Source organism: Corylus avellana, chromosome 6 (assembly GCF_965113065.1).
Source record: "Corylus avellana chromosome 6, dhCorAvel1.hap1.2, whole genome shotgun sequence".
Classification (NCBI taxonomy): domain Eukaryota; kingdom Viridiplantae; phylum Streptophyta; class Magnoliopsida; order Fagales; family Betulaceae; genus Corylus; species Corylus avellana.
Window position 1 is genome coordinate 6673738 of NC_142495.1, and position 21752 is coordinate 6695489.

The 21752-nt window shown below is 36.6% G+C and overlaps 2 protein-coding genes across 2 annotated transcripts; both read left to right on the plus strand.

Moving 5' to 3' along the window:
• Positions 1-289: 289 nt before the first annotated feature.
• LOC132186797 (soluble inorganic pyrophosphatase 1) lies at positions 290-3547 on the plus strand. The gene is made up of 9 exons (XM_059600858.2): positions 290-388; positions 1137-1274; positions 1364-1392; positions 1876-1941; positions 2277-2384; positions 2675-2740; positions 2829-2949; positions 3057-3138; positions 3345-3547. The coding sequence occupies exons 2-9, from the start codon at positions 1139-1141 to the stop codon at positions 3385-3387; spliced, it is 651 nt and encodes a 216-aa protein (XP_059456841.2). The 5' UTR covers positions 290-388; positions 1137-1138; the 3' UTR covers positions 3388-3547.
• Positions 3548-18052: 14505 nt separating this feature from the next.
• LOC132186717 (soluble inorganic pyrophosphatase 1) lies at positions 18053-21522 on the plus strand. Its single transcript, XM_059600737.2, has 9 exons — positions 18053-18207; positions 18935-19070; positions 19162-19190; positions 19861-19926; positions 20262-20369; positions 20687-20752; positions 20841-20961; positions 21069-21150; positions 21358-21522. Exons 2-9 carry the CDS (start codon positions 18935-18937, stop codon positions 21398-21400), a joined length of 651 nt encoding a protein of 216 aa, XP_059456720.2. The 5' UTR covers positions 18053-18207; the 3' UTR covers positions 21401-21522.
• The last annotated feature ends 230 nt before the right edge of the window (positions 21523-21752 follow it).

Consider the following 21752-nt stretch of genomic DNA (forward strand, 5'->3'; position numbering starts at 1 on the left):
AATTTTGTGTTAAGTTTTTTTTAGCATATTTACTAGTCGTATAAAAAATTATCGACTCTACGAGGAGTTCACTTTTATATCTTATCAAAATACTTTCTTAAATCAAAACCCAAAACACTTTTAAAAACCAATATCAAAACTTTGAAATAAATAAAAATTTGAAGCGCGCAATAGATGGAGATTTCGACATTTTCGCCTATAAATTAACCAACTTTGAGAATAAAAGTGAAGCAGGTGGAGGGGTCAGTCAACCAGTCTCGCAAACAGACACGAGGCAGTGCCTCTCGCTCTCACTATAAAGTGCACGTTTAAGATCTCCGCCCCGTCCATATTCTCTCTCCGCCCTCTTCCAAACCATATTTCTAGCGCTGACCAACGACAATCCGAGGTATGGTTCCACTGTTTTTCACTTTCCCGTTGCAATAAAAGCTTTGGGTCGTTTTGATTAGTTAGCATATTTGTGCTTTACCCAGATCACCTTCATAAGGTTTATGTGCCTACTCTTATTCATATAATCATATTGGAATATTGTCATATGTTGCACTGGGAACTGGGAATCGTGATTGATCTTAACTTCTTAAGGCTTAGTTTTTACACTCCTTTTTATCTAATCGCATCATGCGTAAGAGATTTATGCACATAAACATCGTGGATTGTTTTGTAGAAAAAAGTCAATGCCAATTGTATCACGTTCTTAGATTTGTTGTGTGCTGAATTCAATCACTTGGGTATTAAGGGTTCGATTAGATGTTGATGTTGATGTTGATTATGGCTGTGACCCTGCATCAACTCGACTGATATGTTTGACGCATACACTTTCACTCTCTCTCTCTCTCTCTCTCTCTCTTTTTATACGCTATCTATCATCTGGGTATTTCAGACCTTGCCTTCCCTTACTCCTAGACATCTTTTTCTTTGTGTGTGTGTTTATAAATTACGTAAGCATCTAATGGGTCCTCAACTCTCCATCATTTGAGAAAGGCCTCATTGAGATGTGTAACTGGCTATTCAATATAAGATTACAAAATGAATTCTGGCATTTGCTATCTCTTGAAACTGATATGGATTTGAATTGACAAACAGAGTCTCTTATTTTATAAAGATTGTCATGTGATACTTTTTATGTATCTTGTTAGAGATGAGTAACGAAGGAGATGGAAAAAAAGTTGAAGAAACTCATACTCAACGTCACGTTCCCCGGTTGAATGAGAGGATCCTTTCATCTTTGTCAAGGAGATCAGTTGCTGCACATCCGTGGCACGATCTTGAGATTGGTACCTATAAACATGCCATGTTTAGTGTTTATATAAACTTAAACTTAAACTTAAAGTACTGATTCTGTTGCAAATAATCTTGTCTGCAGGACCTGGAGCACCCAATATCTTCAACTGTGTATGTTTTGAACTCAACTTTATCATGCGAAACAGAATACATATCTTTAGAGCTAAAATTGAAAGGAATATACACATTGAGCCCTTGGTTTTCAACAACCTAATTTTTCTTCAGTATTTGTACTACATAGATAAAACAACCACATCTTCCCTCTTTTTTCGTGTTTTTCTTTTTTAGAATTATCAAAGTAGACTCCCTGTCTTTATGATTTTTCTCATACAATCTTGCATTCCTTTTTATCACATTGTACAAACCAGTGGTGCAGGTTAATTTGTGGCCACCAACCCTAACCTTTTCCTGTCAAATTATTCTTAACTTTAATTGGACTCCATATGGCAGCGGCCAACTTTTTTCAGCCTCTCTCAAATTTCCAGCAGTTTTCTCTTTCCCAGCAACAATGTTCAACTTCCAAGTGGAATTATATTTCTTCAAGAAAAATTTCAGAAGTATCTGTTTGTTGAATTGCTTATTGGAATGGTACAGGTGGTTGAGATTACAAAGGGAAGTAAGGTCAAATATGAACTTGACAAGAAAACAGGACTGATTAAGGTACGAACCACAAGCACTCTGAAAATGAAGCTTTAAGTGCCAGTGCAAAGCATGTTCTTTCTGAAGAATACTTTAACTAGAAAAGGTTCACATTCTCTTCAAAATGTTTCAAGTCCAATCCAGTCTAATTACCCACAATCGTAGACAGTATACACCCTATGAGACGCAACCACCATTAAATGGGGTGCGGTTCAGCTGGATGAGGACTATAAAATTTTTGGAAGGTTTCTTGAGTTGTACTTTGGAAGAGTCTTGGTCCTTCCAATTTGTTACCTTGTGCTTTGCTTAGATTTTTACCATCATGATTGCTCTTACTGTCGGAATAAATTGCTCAGGTTGATCGGATTTTGTATTCATCAGTGGTCTACCCTCATAACTATGGTTTCATCCCTCGTACATTGTGTGAAGACAACGATCCACTTGATGTTTTAATTCTCATGCAGGTAATTTGTTATTGTTTAATATTCATTAATTCAGTAAAAAATCTTGTTTATCAATTCTGTTGAGTCCTGATGAACATAATGCCAAAGTGACATGTTTCTTGGGTCATTCTCATATCATTATTTCTTTACAACTTTGTCATTGAGTCTACAAAATTCATTCTGCAATGTTTCGTACTACTAACTATACTATTGACAGAGATTCCTTACTATAAGGGGTAAATTCCTATAATTTTTGACTGTTTGCATGTTTGAGCTTCATAAATCCTAAACTAAGCCAGTGACTTGAATAGGAGCCCGTCCTTCCGGGTTGCTTTCTCCGAGCGAGGGCCATAGGACTTATGCCTATGATTGACCAGGTACTCTTTTAAAGCGCTAAAGCAAATATAACATTTGTCACTTCTTTTTATTAGTTTGCTAATGACTACTTTGTACTTCCAATTATAGGGCGAAAAAGATGATAAGATCATTGCAGTGTGTGCTGATGATCCAGAGTATAAGCACTATACTGACATCAAAGAGCTGGCTCCTCATCGTCTTTCTGAGATCCGCCGCTTCTTTGAAGACTGTATCGTTTTTAAACCTTTACCTCTGAAATTTATTGCCCAAATTTAGATTCTTTAGTTTATTTGAGGTTTATTTATAATTAGAGAGGTTTCTTGACATATTTTACAGACAAGAAGAATGAGAACAAAGAGGTTGCAGTCAACGACTTTTTACCTTCAACAAGTGCTGTTGAAGCCATCCAGTACTCGATGTAAGCCTATCCCTGACAACCATAATTTTTTTAGCTCAGGTCTAATTTTAGAGATCTCTAGGACAGGAATTTTCAGTAAAGAACTGGACATTAGTATCCTAAACAAATCATATAAGCATGTCTGTCAGTTTTCTCCTCCACATAATATTGTTGCTACAAAAGTTTTTCATGAGTTCACCAACTGAAGTTTGTGTTTTAAATTGCAGGGACCTTTATGCTGAGTACATTCTGCACACCTTGAGGCGATAGGCACAGTGCTGTATTCCATTGACTAGAATAAGTCCTTTTTTCAGTTATCTGAAGATGTTATGAGAAACGCCATTTTTCACTTATCATAATTTGGATATTTTTATTCTTTTTTATTTGATGAACCTAGTTGAGGAGGAATGATATGAGAATATTTGCATGATATGCTTAAATTGGAATTGCAACTTATTCAGAATCCTAGATTCTTGTTAATAATTGTTTGAATTCATGGCTTTATCAACATGATCATTACGAGAATTTGATTTCTCCTGCCTGGATCTTCTTTCATATATTACTAAATTGATTTTCGTGTGGAAATAATTTCGTAATAGAGGAAACTTAGGATAAAATTTTTCATATATAGTACTTTTCATTATTCAATCAAAATCAGTGCAGATAAACTCCTTACTGATATTAAAGTCTACGCTAAAAACTTCTTCTCTTGCTCTCTCCCTCTGAAAGAGCTCTCTCTGGAAGCCCTTCTTCCTCCCTGAGACTTTGTCTCCTCCTCCCTATCCTTTCTCCCTCATGGAACTTGAAGCTCTCATTAAGTAGACAGCAGCCCTCTCTTGGGAAGATCCCACATCTTACCTTTAGTAGGGCATATCATTTCCTTAAAATCCCACAACAACCACTCTGTGAATGCTACCCTCCACAGAGCTTGGGATTTTACCTGTCCCTTATCTTTTCCAGCTCTTGGCCCAAACAAGTTTTTGTTCAAGTTTAGAAAATAGGAACATATTGTCAGGATTAATAGGCAAGTCACGTGGAATGTGAACGGCTCCCTTCTCACTCTTCAACATTGGTCTCCTCATGCAGCGTTGGGAGAGTTGACGAATAAAAATTTCCCTTTTTGGATTCAGGTGCATGGTTTGCCTCTGGTTAACATGTCTCTTAAAAATGCCATAGTTATTGGGAAGGGCTTGGGCAATCTCATCAAGGTTCAAGATATCAGTGGTAAAAACCTGACCTTCAGGAACTATCTTAGGCTGCTGGTCGAGATAGATGTTTTTGCGCCTTTGAACCCTAGGTTTCTTCTACGTAGAGGAAATGGTGAGCCCACCTGGATATCCCTGAAGTATGAGAGGTTGGATATTTACTGTGTCAAATGTGGAAGAATTGGACACAAAGATCAAAACTGTCATGCCACTCTAGAAGAAAGCCTCCCTGATAAGTACTCCATCTCCCTTAAAGTCAATATCTTCTCTAATCTGCTTCCCTTGCCTCCCGGCACTTGGGGCTACTCGGACGGAGAACCAGCTGTAGTGCAACCATCCACAGCCCATAACCTAGGTGCTGAGTCATCTCAGGCAAATTGTCATATTCCCAATCCCCACAACCCTGTCAAACTCACCCACCTAACCCCTTCCCTTCTTAATACCATCAAAAATCTGAACGTGCAGCCCACTAAACCCTCCACCATACTCCTTACTCAAAAAAGTAACCATTGTCCACCCCTCACCTCATTAAATACTGATTATGGAAAGCCACCTACTGCCGCTAGAAGTGACCTTGCCTCTTTAAATGAACCCTCTCTTGTCAACCACCCCCTCTTGTAAATCCCTACTAAAGCAAACAGCCCTACCCCTGACTCTCCAACCAGTTTAGCTTCTGGTTCCATCTCCATTGAACTCCAACTTTTCCATCCTGGGCCTAACGAAACAGCAGCAGAAAAAGCCCAAAACAATTCCCATTTTGTCCATCCCAAAAACCCTTCTCCCTCTCCAAAAAGCCCAACAAACCCCATGTCATCAATTGCTTTTCCAAACATATCAGACACCCCCTCCCCCACCCCCCCCCCCCCCCCCCCCCCCCCGCGCGGCAAAATCTCTTTCAAAAAATCAGTTGAAAACAGGTCCTCCCATTACCCCTCTCGACACCTCAAACCAAAAAGACCCTTCCTTACTGATCAAGAACCCCCAAACACTAACCCCACCTCTCTAAGTACTCCCATCACCAGAAAAAGAAAGTGTATCACTGGAACCATTGCCCCTCTAAAAAAAGGTCCTGATAACTCTCACCATGAAGTGTTGTTATCTGATGAAATGGACACAACATATCAAATGGACAGCACTGTTACCCCCTCTAGCCAAGCCATTCCTCCTCATCTTCGCCCAATTTTCTAAGCAACCCGCAAAAACAAGTAGGCGGTTTCTTCTTCACCTCCTACCCTCAGCAACTTCTCTTTTTCAGGGAACAATGGTTTGTCCCCAAAGAGCATATGAAGATCCTCTCTTGGAACTGCAGAGGGCTTTCTAGGCCAGCTGCAGTTTGTTCTCTGTGGATGCTTATCCATGAAAACAATCTTGACATTCTCTTCCTCTTTGAAACAAATTCCCCCCCCCCCCCCCAAGCTTTCTTGTCTCAACTTCTCTCAACCTTCTTGGTTTCTTCTTAATGTTGCCCCTGTTGGTTCTAGTGGTGGCCTTGTTCTTGCATGGCGCCCTGGAGTTGATTTAGAATGTTTCATCACAAACAAGAATAATATCTCTACCTGGTGTTATTTTGATCCTCCCCATTCCCCTTGGATCCTTTCTTGTATATATGGCCCTCCTAGTAACAAAGACAAACCAGCTTTTTGGGACTCCTTCACCTCTGTTGGTGAAGGTTTTGTTAGTCATTGGCTTTGTATTGGTGACCTCAATTTTGTTCTTAATCAATCGGAGAAACAAGGAGGAAGGACAGTAACTAGCTCCTCTCATTATCCCTTCAAACAGTTTATTGATCAATTTGGCCTTGTTGACCTTGGTTTTGCTGGAAATCCCTTCACTTGGTGTAACAATAGGCAAGGTAATGCCTCTATCAAAGAAAGGCTAGATAGAGGTTTAGCATCCCTCAACTAGATTCACCTTCACCCTGAATATTCACTTATTCATCTCCCTGCCTCAAACTCTGACCATCATCCCATCTCTCTCAATATTGCCTACCATTCTACCCTGCTGCCTAGACCATTCAGATTTGAAGAATTTTGGACAAGAGATCCCTCGTGTGGTTTTGTTATCAATGCAGCTTGGAATCAGCCTATTTCTGGTTCTCCTAGCTTTTACCTGAGCAAGAAATTGACTCACACTAAAGCCTCTCTCAAAAGATGGAACTCTCTCCACTTTGGAAACATCCAGTCCAAGATTAAAGCCACAAAGGCTAAGATTGACAGGTCCAACAGCTTTCCCCAAGCCTTAGCTCTTTCTCATAAAAGCTAACTTGAAGATTGATCTTGATGAACTTCTCATCAAAGAGGAGATTCTCTAGAAATCAAAGTCCAGAGAAATTTGGCTCACCTGCACTGACCTTAACACTAAATTCTTCCACACTTCCACTATCATCAGAAGAAGATCCAATGCAGTAAATTTCCTTAAAACCAGCAATGGTAGTTGGGTTTCTGATAGAGCAGAAATTGGAGGAAATTTTGTTTCTCATTTCTCCAACTTGTTCTCCTCCTCCTCTCCCCCTATTGAAGAAGATCTTCTGGACCTTTTCAGCCTACCATCTCTGAAGATGACAATCTTTCTCTTTGCTCTATGCCCTCAGAAGCAGAGGCGATTCAAGCCCTCTCTAGTCTTGGCTCTACTAAAGCCCCTAGTCCAGATGGTTTCACAGCCCTCTTTTACAAGAAATGCTGGCCTACTGTTAGAAGAGAGGTGCTGGATTGTGTTTGGAACTTCTTCCACAACAAGCAGCTGATCAGAGAGCAGAACCATACCTACATTACTCTGGTGTTTAAGCAAAATGGTTCTCACACAGTGAATCAATTCAGGCCCATAAGCCTCTATAACATTGTTTACAAGATTATCTCCAAAATCCTAGCAAATCGGCTGAAGTGTTTGCTCCCCAAGATTATCTCCCCTCTCCAATCAGCCTTTGTTCCTGGCAGAAACATTCAAGACAACTCCATCTTAGCTCATGAGCTCCTGCATTCTTTCAAAAATAAGAAAGGGAAAGGTGGTTTTATGTTCCTAAAAATGGATATGGAAAAGGCTTTTGATAAAATGGAATGGTCCTTGATTCTGGCAGTCATGAAGAAGTTGGGATTCCATGCTACTTGGATTAGTTGGATTAAAACCTGCATTTCCTCCTCCTCTTTCTCCATTCTTATTAATGGAAGCCCCTTTGGCAAGTTTTATCCTGAAAAAGGGTTGAGACAAGGTGATCTCCTTTTCCCTTTCCTTTTCATTTTGGGCTCAGAAGTTTTGTCAAGATTATTGTTTAGAGAAGAAAGCCTTGGCAACATAAGACACATGAGGATTGCCAGAAGATCTCATGCCATCCATCATCTGTTGTTTGCAGATGATCTACTTATTTTTGGAAATGCTACCTTAATCGAAGCAAATAGTATCAAATCTTGTTTAGACAAATACTATTCTTGGCTTGGTCAATCCATCAACTCTTGCAAATCCTCAATCAGATTCAACAAAAATACCAATACCCCCACCTCCTCCTCCATCCTAAATATCCTTCCCTACAATTCTAACCCTTCCTGCTCTATTTATCTTGGGCTCCCTATTCTTATTGGTAGATCCAAACGTGCAGCCTGCCAAAGCATCTTAGACAAGGTTCATAACAGAATTGAAGGTTAGAGAGCCAAGACCCTCTCCCAAGCTGGTAGGTTGGTGCTCATTAAAGCAATGGTTGCAGATATCCCCTCATATGCTATGAGCACTTTTTTGTTGCCTACTAGCATTTGTAAAAAGCTGGATCAAATGTTCAAGAATTTCTGGTGGGGTTTCCCTCCAACAAAAGCTAGAAATCTTTCCCTTAAATCTTGGAACTCTCTCTGTGTGCTAAGAAATGCTGGAGGTTTGGGGTTTAGGAAAATGAAAGATGTTAATGTAGCTCTCATTTCTAAGCTAGGTTGGAAGCTCCAAACCAACTCAAACTCCATGTGGGTGAATCAACTCAAAGGTAAGTATCTTCTTTCTGGTTCTTTTGTCTCCCCCCCCTTCCCATTCTTCCCCCTCTTGGCTATGGCAAGGCATCCTCTCTTCTTAACCTATCATTTCCAAAGGAGCCTGCCATAGAGTTCATTCTCTGTCCAGCTTTTCTATTTGGAATTCCCCATGGATCCTTTCTATCTCTTCCTTCTGCCCCTCTCCTCTTTCTTCAGTTTCTTTTTCCTCCTCTCCTCTTCTAGTCTTGGACCACTTCAATCCAAATGCCACCTGGAATACCCCTCTTCTTCTATCTCTTTTTGACATCCATAGCGTTAGGGAAATCCTAAAAATCTCCATTAGCCCTTCTCCTTGTCCTGATTTTTTCTGGCCTCTTTCTTCATCTGGTAAATTTTCCATAAAATCAGCTTACAGATTGATAAGCAGCCCTAGAGTTTCATCTTTTCCCTCCCCTCTTAGCTCTATCTCCTGGAAAATTCTGTGGAATCTCAATCTGAATGCCAGACTCAAACTGTTTCTGTGGAAAATTGCCTGAGATATAATCCCCTCTAAGGCCAGACTTAAATCTATTTTCCCAAATCCCTCTACAGATTCCCTCTGCCCCCTTTGCAAATCAGAAGAAGACTCTCTTCCCCATTTGTTCTTCAAATGTTGTTTTGCTCGAATAGCCTGGAGAAATTCCTTTTGGCCTTTGGACTCTATGGCCTGGTCCTCTATGAGCCTCTCTAGTTGGATTAAGGGTATCATCAATCCCCATATTATGTTTGGCATTCCAAATTATGAGGTTCACCTTTTCCAAATTTACGCTGCTGTCTTTTGTGATCTGTTATGGTTTAGCATGAATAAAGCTCATCATGAAGGTGTCATTCCAGACATTGCCACTTTAGCTTCTTCCATCAAAAAGACCACTTTATCTCATGCTGCAGCTAGGAAATCCTATTCTCCTGGAGGAATTGAAGTCTGGTCCCCTCCTCAGGAAGGTTATCACAAGATCAACTTTGATATAGCCATTAAAGAGCATTTCTCAGCTCAAGCAGCCGTTTGCAGAGACCATAAAGGAAAAATTATCAAAGTTATCTCCCTGATCAACCCTTCTTGCACTCCTAACTTTAGGGAAGCCCTGCCAGCTCTGTTGGTTGCCTCTTTAGCAATGTCTTTGAAGCTCAAAAATTTCGCCATCGAAGGAGACTCCCTCATTGTAATTACTGCTCTTCAACATCCCCCATCATGTGGCTTATTGGGCCGCGGCAAGAGTTCACTCGGGCTGCATTTCCACTTTTCCCCTTTCTCCTCTTCCTCCTGTTATTTGTAGTGGTGTAGCACCACCTTCTGTTTTCTTTCCCCTTGAGGGTTGTATGCTCTCTTGTTCTAATGCAAAGTTCGGTACAAAAAAAAAAAAAAAAAAAAAAAAAAAAAAGATACTGAAGTCTACTACACTAGATACTAAAAGCTGCAATAAAGACCTACTACTATATTACTGAACCGTAGTGCTACATATTAATTAAAAGAATGACTCTTAAGTTCTATTCCTTTTTTATTAAAAATGATCAAAATAATAAACGAAGAAAAATGCTATGTACTTTTTCAATTCCCGAGAGAGCCACTTTGCTTAGGTCAAAAAGGCACTTGCTCTTGACCCACAAGGGATAATGTTTCGAACAATCAAGAGCCCTTTAGTAATGTCCACCCCCATAGAGAGTGGTCATACTCGTATTGGCCATATTGCATCTGTTGATGTGTATATATAAGGAGCAATGATATGTATTATCCTTTTATCCCCTCAAAGTTGATGTAACTTTTAAAATTAGTGTTACTTCATTTACCCCCCTGAAATTACGTGCATTTTGCAAACACCCCTCAAATGTTTAAAATCTCTCACTTTGGTGCAGGGCCGGCTCAATGTATTTGGGGGCTTTAGGCGAAATTTTGAAGTTTGACCTTTTTTTAAAAAAATATTTAAATATTAATTAAATCATATTTATTTTAATAATATTATTATATTTTTATAATATTATTATTATTTTCATTCTCATTGTTGTTTCATGACTTTTAAGTTTAACTTTTAACTAGTTGCCTAAAAAAATTGATGTGGCATATTTGTTTTTTTGGGTTAATTGGTCTTATTTTACAATTTGCTTATTATATTGAGGCCTTATTTTAGAGGCCGTAAATTTTTATGGGAAAAAATTTTGGGCCTTATTTAAAAAAAAAAAAAAAAAAAAAAAATTAGGCCTTAAGTTAAAATAAAATTTAAAAATTTTTTAGGCCTTATTAAAAAATTTTTTGGGCCTTATTAAAAAAAAATTTGGGCCTTACTAATTGGGGACCCTAGGCGACCGCCTCAGTGGCCTAGCCATTGAGCCAACCTTGCTTTGGTGTATCGAACTTTCATTTCGTTTCAGTTACCCCCTTCCGTTAGGATTTTATGTGAAATCCTAACGGAGGTCCTCTCACGTGCTGCACATGTGCTTAAATTTTGTTGATATCCTACTTATACCCCTGCTTATTCAGAAAGAACATGTGGCTTTGTAATAAATAAAGAGGGGGGGGGGGGGGGGGGGCCTAGCCATTGAGCCAACCTTGCTTTGGTGTATCGAACTTTCATTTCGTTTCAGTTACCCCCTTCTGTTAGGATTTTATGTGAAATCCTAACGGAGGTCCTCTCACGTGCTGCACATGTGCTTAAATTTTGTTGATATCCTACTTATACCCCTGCTCATTCAGAAAGAACATGTGGCTTTGTAATAAATAAAGAGGGGGGGGGGGGGGGGGGGGGGGGGATATTATTGCTTTAAAACCAAAACCAATAGGATTATTTCAAATTGAGGCTTCTTCTTCATCAACCATTTCATGCTTCTTCATATCAACCATTTCATACCCGTTTTATACCCACGATGGAGCAATCAGATAGTGAAGTTAGCAAGGCAGGAGCAAAAACCAACAATCTAATGTGTAGATGTGGAATGAGATCACGCGACCTAATTTCAGTAGAAGGTTTTATACATGTGAAAATTAAGTGGTAAGATTTTTTTTTTTTTTTTTTTTTTTTTTTTTTTTTTTTTTCAGGTATTTGTTAAAGTGTGGGTAATCGTCATTGTTTTTCTCTGAGCCACGTAGATCAAAAAAAAAAAAAAAAATTCTTTTTTTGGTGTTGCTGAGCTATTTTATCTAAGCTGGGTAGATCCTTTTTTTTTTTTTTTTTTTTTTTTTTTTTTTTGGGTGTTGCTGGGATATTTTGTCTGAGCTGGGTAGATCCCAATTTTTTTTTTTCTCATTTTTTTTTTTTTCATTTTTTGGTGTTGCTAGGCTATTTTATCTGAGCTGGGTAGATCCCAATTTTTTTTTTTTTTGTTTATTGGTTTGCTAGGTTGCTGGGTATTTTCTCTTAAATTTTTTTGGATGAGGTATTTTCTCGCAAATTGTTTTGGGTGAGATATTTCATTGTTGTTGCTGGTTAAATCTAAATTAATTCACGATTCGTCGGGGATTGCTCACTATGGGGCATCCCCATTTGTTATTTATGTTGATGTGAATATGCAGAATGTAGACAACCGTGGATGTGGCTTTTTCAAATTGGTGGATCTGGATATTTGTCAGCATGGTAAGCTAGTGGTGTCAAAGTTGTTTGAGTGGCACGAGAGTTTGACGTCTAAACGTGCACAGATTAAAACAACAATCTAAAATGAAATTTTGAAATGCAAGATTAAAGTGGCTGAATATAAGTCCAAAATAGAGGTTGAATCTATTAATTTTGAAATACAAATACAAATGCAAAAGAATAGGTTTCATGCAAAGGAGATGAAGTACCGGTTTGCCTTAGCATGCTCATTGCTTCTTCTTGATGTATTGATGTTTTATCCCATGTCTAATTAATATTCCTCAAGGCTAATGTTGCCCTGAGCATATAGTGAAATGTGTAATGAAAACTCTTGTAATGTATTTTGTGATATTATGGTGTTGCCCACTATTTTGTGTAAGACTTGTAACTTATCTTCTTGTAATTTATTCCACATTTGTCTTTTTCTAATTCACCATGGGTTAGAATGAGCTACATTAACACCAATCAAAATAACTATAATGCATGTGATTCTTATAAAATAACCATCATAATCCAAATAATCATTCACTCACATTTACCTAAACAATTCACAATTATCATCCCCCCCCCAAAAAAAAAAAAAAAACTATCATAATCCAAATAACCATTCACTCACATTTACCTAAACAATACCATTCACAATTACCATAAAAAAAAAATAAATAAATAAAATTAAAAAAAAAAAAAAAAAACCATCATAATCCAAATAACCATTCACTCACATTTACCTAAACAATACCATTCACAATTACCATCAAAATAAATAAATAAAAATCAATCACAATAACCCTTCATTCACATTTACAATAAAAATACATCCACAATTACCATCCAAAAAACCATCACAATTTCCACCACAATACATTGGCTAATATGATGTGAACACCAAATATTCAAGTAACCATAACGCATGTGATTCCTATACATCCAACCCCATAAATTACATAGTAGTCACAAAATATTCTTAAAGTCACAAAATAATCACTGCATCTAAACACTAACACGATTTACATTCTTGAAGTTACAAAAACAAATAACCATCCCACAACAATTCATAGTTGCCATATTTTTTTCTTTCTTTTCCCTTTCCCCTTCCCCTTGTCCATCAGTGTAATTCCTTCAAAATCGAGTGAAATTGTGTCACTTGTTGGTCCTTGAGATTTGGGTATGTCAAAATTAGGAGGTACAACCCTAAATATTATACCACCATCACGGGGAGGTCCCCAAGAGCGTAGTGGTCAACCTCCTAAAATTTTTGGAGGCCCAACATGCTTACCCGTGATATAAATCACTAGCTTGCCCTTACTGTTAGGCTCCCTAACACTGCTAGCATCTGCCCTCAATCCACCAGCAACTCTTGATCTTGTTTCTAACCCCAATAATTTATTCTTCCTAGTTCTAAATGCACAACCTGTCTGCAAATTTTAAAGAAAATGAGAAAAATCAGCTATAAGATAATCAATTCAAATAATAAGCACATGCATTGGATTAGCCAGCAGGAATTGTAGCACTCATGCTCTAGATGATCTGTTTTGTTGAGCTGTAGGAAGTTCAGTTGGGGCACTAGGTTGGGCTGTAGGAAGTTTAGTTGGGGCAATTGGTTGGGAAGCAAATGGTCATGCACTCTAGCTTACCATGCTTGATTGGGTTGTTTGAGTTGTATCATGTCCCAGGGCCGGCTCAGGCCCTAGGCGAGTTAGGCCCTCGCCTAGGGCCCCCAATTTAATAAGGCCCAAAAAAAAAAATTTGAGTTCAAAAAAATTTATTTTGAACCAAAAAAAAAAAATTGAAGACCCAAATATTTTTTAATAGGGCCTAAAATTTTTTTTTTATCAAAATTTAAGGCCTCAATTTAATAAGACCCCAATTAATAAGCCAACTATAAATTTTAAAAATAATTCAAAAAATAAATTAAAAAAGGACAAAACATGAAAGCCTTATACATCATTACGCCAATTCCCTAGAGCTCCTGATGCTACAATACACGCCTACGTCATTCACTCATTCTCTTGGCCTTTTTCTAGAAATTTTTTGTTTTTGATGAGAAAATATAAACGTTAGAAATAAAATATTACCATTTATTTTCTATTTATTATTTAGCCATCTAGGGAAAGCCAAGAGCCAAAAATATAAACTGCTGTCAACCATGGGCATTTTAAATATCAGTCTCTATATTTGCCACTTTACCTCTCCTCTTTACTTGCTCTTTTCTGAGTTTTTCTTCTTTGCCTATCTCATCATTTTCTCTTCATCTCCGACTCTGAGTGACTAAGTCTCTTGTCCTATCTCCAAGAACTGCTTCATAATTCCTTTGCCAAATCAGGTTTTATTGTTCTATTTTTGTCATTTATTTTATTATAGTCATAATTTTTTTTTGATAAATCGTGTTTGTTTAATTTGTTAGTATTTTTAATTAAGCATGTCTACTAGAAAATATGCATATGGAAAAAAAAAAAAAAAAAAAAAAAAAGTAGACAAATTGATTGAATCTCAAAGAGGAGCTCTAAATAAATTTGTTATTAGCAATAAACAAACTATTGAGGATAATTTAGATGAAAAACTCATAAATGAACAAGAAACTCATCAAAAAGAATTAGAAGATAATGAAAATGTTATTGATGTATATAAATCTATTGTCACAAATATTATATATATATATATATATATATATATATATATATATATATATATATGTTACTTTAAAAAAAAAAAATTGAATTTAAAAAAAAAAATAAAAATTTGTTACTTAAAAAAAAATAAAAAATTTAGGCCCAATTTCAAAGTTTTGCCTAAGGCCCCAAAATATGTTGAGCCGGCCCTGTCATGTCCAATACCAATATTGGTTGCTTTAACTCCTCTCTATCTTTTTCTTCTAGTACTAGTTGTTTTACCCCCCTTTGTCTTTTACTTTCACTGACTGATGCAGCATTGGATGAGTCATCCAACTACAAAATAACATAATAAAAAATTAACAATGAAGGACTTAAATTAAAAAATTTAAACTAACACAATTTAACAAAACATTGACAAGAGTTTAGTTCCAACTTACCATATCAAGATTCCAATCAATTCCTGCAGTGGATCTGTAGTAATCTCATTGTTGTTCTCTTCTTTCATCTTGCCTTTGCCTTACAGAGCATGTTCTTTTGTTATGACCTCATTTCTTACATTGCCCACACTGGTTCTTGTTGCCCCCCTTCCTCATTGTGTTAGGATTTCTTAGCTCCTCAACCCCTCTCTGTTTTATCTTTCTAGGTCTCCCAGGAGCTACCCTTGACTATTGGTGGTTCAATAGTAAGTTGATTGCTCCTAGGCCATTGCTTTTCACTGGGCACAAGATAGATGATGAGTTGATATGTCTTCAAGTACTTCTCCTTGCTATAGTAGTCACTAAGAAAGTCTACTGGATTGCAACCATGGTATGGCTGAGATGGCATGATTGCATGGTATACCAGTGACATTTCATTTCCTACACCCACATGTTCTGCCTTCCACATTGACTACAAACCGTTTGCCAAGACATTCGGCCTCAAAAATGCCATTGTCGGCATATGTGCACCAACAATTGATGGCACCATCATCTTCCTTTTCCAACTTTGCCATTATTTTTTGCTCTAAACATCCTTGCATTGCAACAATCAACTCCATTTTCCTGACATACCTCCTCATTAACTTATTTATAATCCCTTCCAACATTGACAGTGTTGTCAAGTGACGGTACTTTAAGATCCATAAGTTAAAACATTCACTGCAGTTGTTGTGTACCAGGTTAGACTTCGCCATGGTGTTGAACCATCCCTTACACCAAGTACTGGGTTCAATCTTTACAAGATAATTGTAGGCAGGCTCACTGATTTTCTTCATCTCCTCCATCGCATTATAGAAATCTCTGTGAGTATAAGATGAGGCAACAGTCCAAAGCAGGTCCTTCAGTAGTATCCCTTGATGACCATCAGTTCTAAAATTTGCATACAAGTGTCTCACACATGTACGATACTCAGCTGTAGGATAAATCTGTTGGAGGCTTGATACTAGGTCCTCACATATGATAAGAGAAAATATGTCAGACTTTAATTGATACAAGTGTCCTATATGAAAGTTAGTTAAATGTAAAATAAAAAATAGGATTATGCTTACCTTTTGTCGATCAGATATGAAAGTCTACCTTTGTGCTGGTGCTGGGCCAAGATCCGCCACAAGTGTCTCCAAGAACCAAGTCCAACTATCCTTTGTCTCCGCTTCTACAACCGCAATGGATATTGGACACATATTGTTGTTGGCACCCCTCCCAACAGCAACCATTAACTGGCCCTTGTACATACCCTTTAAGAAGCATGCATCGATACCTATCACAGGCCTACACTCTTGTAAAAAATCAGTTTTTATTGTTGCAAATAATAAGTACAACCTCTGAAACCTGCATGAGACCAAGGGCATTGGTCTATCAACTATCAGAATCAAACAACTGTCCACATTGGTCTTCCTAACCATTGCACAATAGTCTCATAACTGATAACATTGCTCATCCAACTTACCATAAATTTTTTTGTTGTGCCTTTTTGCTTGCCCTATACAACGAGCTAACATAGGAATTTACATTCCACTTGACTTTAACCTCTTTTTGCAAAATATAGTACTATTACAAAATAAAGTAAAAAAAAAAAAAAAACATATTCTAATCTCTTATAACATTATGTTTTTTTTTTCCTTTCTATTTTTACAGTACTTGGACGACAATATCTTGTGAAGAGAAATCGAAACTATAGTTTCCAGTGAATATGTATTCCAATTATTGCGACTTAATGATTATAATTTGAAAAAAAATTGGAGAATTATACTGTTACAAGAATCTTTGGACCGCATGTTTCACAATAAGTTAAGATCGAGAAGTTAACATTTCATTATATGTTTTTTTTTCCCTTTATATCTACACAATATTTTCCTACATAATTTGATGCATCTTCTAATTAAATTCAATAATTACAGGAAATAGAAGACGACAAATCTTCACTCAACATTCTTCAATGCCTTTTTCTTCACTTGTTGAAGATGTAAAATCAGATGATGATGACATGCCGATCAAATTGATTTGCAAATGAAAGCGAGATACTCAACACAGGAATTTGAAGAATAAGAAGTTTCAAAACATGAGCATAAAAGGTTTCAAAACATGAGCCAATCTTCAATACATGAGAAATGACAAGTCTCTTAAGCAAATTTACATTGATTGAGAATGTTCAAGAATTTTTTTAATGTACTCTTTTTTTATTTTTATTTTTTCTTTCTTTTCCATTAATTGAAATTTAGACGGTTGCTATATATATATATATATATATATATATATATATATATATATATTACAAATGTGCTTCTATGTGGATATCAAATATAATTAATACAATGAAAAAATCACCCGCGAATTGCATTAAATATTGAGTGAAATATGTGTTTTATTTTGTATTATAAAGAAGAGAAAATATTTTGTTTATTTTATTCGGTATTTTTTTTTTAGGTAGTTAGAACTTTATGAGTTTTATTTGTATTGAAATATAATAAGTATCACATCAACAATATCAGAGTTTCTTATTAATATTTTGATAATCAGAATTCAAGTTTTCTTCTTGCTATTTTTTTTCTTTTATATATATATATATATATTTTTTTTTGAGAATCTTTTATACTTTTCATTAAGTACATGTTCGGTATACTTAAAAAAAAAAAAAAGTATATGTTTAGTAATGTACTGATATATAACCTTTAGTATGTATTTTCATTAAAATAACACTTTTCAAAAACATATTAATACTTTGGAATAAAAATTTGAAGCAATAGGTGGAGATTTCGACATTTTCGCCTAAAAATTAACCAACTTTGAAAATAAAAGTGAAGCAGGCGGAGGAGGGATCAGGATCCCCAGAATTGTTAGAGGGTTTTTTTGTTAATCTGGACCGTTGGATGAAATCCAATGGTCTAAATCTCGCCACGTGTCCCATTGACCCGATATTATTAAATTAATTTTTTCATATTTGATTTTATATTTATTTTTTAAAATATATATAATATTTTTTATATTTTTTAATGGGACACGTGGCGAGATTTAGATCATTGGATTTCATCCAACGGTCCAGATTAAAAAAAAAAAAAACCCTACAGCAATTCCCCAGCTATTGCTGGGGATCCTAGGGGTCGGCTGACTACTCTCGCAAACAGACACGAGGCACGGAGGCAGTGCCTCTCGCTCTCACTATAAAATGCACGTTTAAGATCTCCGCCCCGTCCATATTCTCTCTCCGCCCTCTTCCAAGTCATATTTCTAGCGCTGACCAACGACAATCCGAGGTATGGTTGCACTGTTTTCACTTTACCGTTGCAATAAAAGCTTTGGGTCTTTTTCTTAGTTCGCATATTTGTGCTTTACCCAGATCACCTTCATAAGGTTTATGTGCCTACTCTTATTCATATAATCATATTGGAATATTGTCATATCTTGCACTGGGAAGTGGGAATCGTGATTCATCTTAACTTCTTAAGGCTTAGTTTTTACACTCCTGTTTTTTCTTATCGCATCATGCGTAAACATAAACATGGTGGATTGTTTTGTAGAAAAAAGTCAATGCCAATTGTTTCACGTTCTTAGATTTCTTGTGTACTGAATTCAATCACTTGGGTATTAAGGGTTCGATTGGATATTGATGTTGATGTTGATTATGGCTGTGGCCCAGCATCAACTCGTCTGATATATTTAATGCATACGTTTTCGTTATCTCTCTCTTTTTATACGCTATCTTATCTGGGTATTTCAGACCATGCCTTCCCTTACTCCTAGACATCTTTTCTTTGTGTGTGTGTTTATAAATTACGTAAGCATCTAATGGGTCTTCAACTCTCCATCATTTGAGCAAGGCCTCATTGAGATGTGTATGTAGTTGGCTACTCAATATAAGATTACAAAATAAATTCTGGCACTTGCTATCTCTTGCAACTGATATAAGGATTTGAATTGACAAACAGAGTCACTTATTTTATAAAGATTGTCATGTGATACTTTTTATGTATCTTGTTGTAGATGAGTAACGAAGCAGATGGAAAAGAAGTTCAAGAAACCCATACTCAACGTCAAGCTCCCCGGTTGAATGAGAGGATCCTTTCATCTCTGTCAAGGAGATCAGTTGCTGCACATCCGTGGCATGATCTTGAGATTGGTACCTATAAACACGCCACATTTAGCGTTCATATAAAAACTTAAACTTAAACTTAAAATACTGATTCTGTTGCAAATAATCTTGTCTGCAGGACCTGGAGCACCCAATATCTTCAACTGTGTATGTTTTGAACTCAACTTTATCATGTGAAACAGAATACATATCTTTAGAGCTAAAATTGAAAGGAATATACACATTGAGCCCTTGATTTTCAACAACCTAATTTTTCTGCAGTACTTGTACTACATAGATAAAACAACCACATCTTCCATCTTTTTTTATTTTTTTCTTTTTTTATGTGGAAAGAGGAATATAGTAGAAGATATGAACTTTGAACATTTTTTTGAGGGGACATACAATAGAATATATCAAGCACCATCTTACCAAATATATGTGTGTGTTGACGCCCAACTAGCATGCAAATTTTCTTTCTTTGCCGAGTCTCCAACTTTGTCCCAGGTTGCAAATACAACTTCTCCAATTAGAATTATCAAAGTAGACTCCCTGTCTTTATGATTTTTCTCATACAATCTTGCATTCCTTTTTATCACATTGTACAAACCAGTGGTGCAGGTTAATTTGTGGCCACCAACCCTAACCTTTTCCTGTCAAATTATTCTTAACTTTAATTGGACTCCATATGGCAGCGGCCAACTTTTTTCAGCCTCTCTCAAATTTCCAGCAGTTTCTCTTTCCCAGCAACAATGTTCAACTTCCAAGTGGAATTATATTTCTTCAAGAAAAATTTCAGAAGTATCTGTTTGTTGAATTGCTTATTGGAATGGTACAGGTGGTTGAGATTACAAAGGGAAGTAAGGTCAAATATGAACTTGACAAGAAAACAGGACTGATTAAGGTACGAACCACAAGCACTCTGAAAATGAAGCTTTAAGTGCCAGTGCAAAGCATGTTCTTTCTGAAGAATACTTTAACTAGAAAAGGTTCACATTCTCTTCAAAATGTTTCGAGTCCAATCCAGTCTAATTACCCACAATCGTAGACAGTATACACCCTATGAGACGCAACCACCATTTAATGGGGTGCGGTTCAGCTGGATGAGGACTATAAAATTTTTGGAAGGTTTCTTGAGTTGTACTTTGGAAGAGTCTTGGTCCTTCCAATTTGTTACTTTGTGCTTTGCTTAGATTTTTACCATCATGATTGTTCTTACTGTCGGAATAAATTGCTCAGGTTGATCGGATTTTGTATTCATCAGTGGTCTACCCTCATAACTATGGTTTCATCCCTCGTACATTGTGTGAAGACAACGATCCACTTGATGTTTTAATTCTCATGCAGGTAATTTGTTATTGTTTAATATCCATTAATTCAGTAAAAATCTTGTTTTTCAATTCTTTTGTGTCCTGATAAACATAATGCCAAAGTGACATGTTTCTTGGATCATTCTCATATCATAATTTCTTTACTTACAACTTTGTTATTGAGTCTACAAAATTCCAATTCATTCTGCAATGTTTCGTACTACTAACTAGACTATTGACAGAGATTCGTTAATATAAGGGGTAAATTCCTATAATTTTAGACTGTTTGCATGTTTGAGCTTCATGTTAACAAGACCATTCATAAATCCTAAACTAAGCCAGTGACTTGAATAGGAGCCCGTCCTTACAGGTTGCTTTCTCCGAGCGAGGGCCATAGGACTTATGCCTATGATTGACCAGGTACTATTTTAAAGCGCTAAAGCAAATAGAACATTTGTCACTTCTTTTTATTAGTTTGCTAATGACTACTTTGTACTTTCAATTATAGGGAGAAAAAGATGATAAGATCATTGCAGTGTGCGCTGATGATCCAGAGTATAAGCACTATACTGACATCAAAGAGCTCGCTCCTCATCGTCTTTCTGAGATCCGCCGCTTCTTTGAAGAATGTACAGTTTTTAAACCTTTACATCTGAGATTTATTGCCCAAATTTAGATTCTTTAGTTTATTTGAGGCTTATTTATAATTAGAGAGGTTTCTTGACATATTTTACAGACAAGAAGAATGAGAACAAAGAGGTTGCAGTCAACGACTTTTTACCTTCAACAAGTGCTGTTGACGCCATCCAGTACTCGATGTAAGCCTATCTCAGATGACCATAATTTTTTTTAGCTCAGATCTAATTTTCGAGATCTCTAGGACACGAATTTTCAGTAAAGAACTGGACATTAGTATCCTAAACAAATCATATAACCATGTCTGTCAGTTTTCTCCTCCGCATAATATGATTGCTACAAAAGTTTTTCATGATTTCACCAACTGAAGTTTGTATTTTAAATTGCAGGCACCTTTATGCTGAGTACATTCTGCACACCTTGAGGCGATAGGCACCGAGCTGTATTCCATCGACTAGAATAAGTCCTTTTTTCAGTTATCTGAAGATGTTATGAGAGACTCCATTTTTTACTTATCATAATTTGGATATTTTTATTCTTTTTTATTTGATGAACCTAGTTGAGGAAAAAAGATATGGGAATATTTGCATGATATGCTTAAATTGGAATTGCAATTTATTCAGAATCCTAGATTCTTGTTGAGAATTGTTTGAATTCATGGCTTTAACAACATGACGAATTTCATCTCTCCTGCCTGTATCTTCTTTCATATAATACTAAATTTATTTTCGTGTGGAAATAATTTCGTAATAGAGGAAACTTAGGATAAAATTCTGCGTGGTAC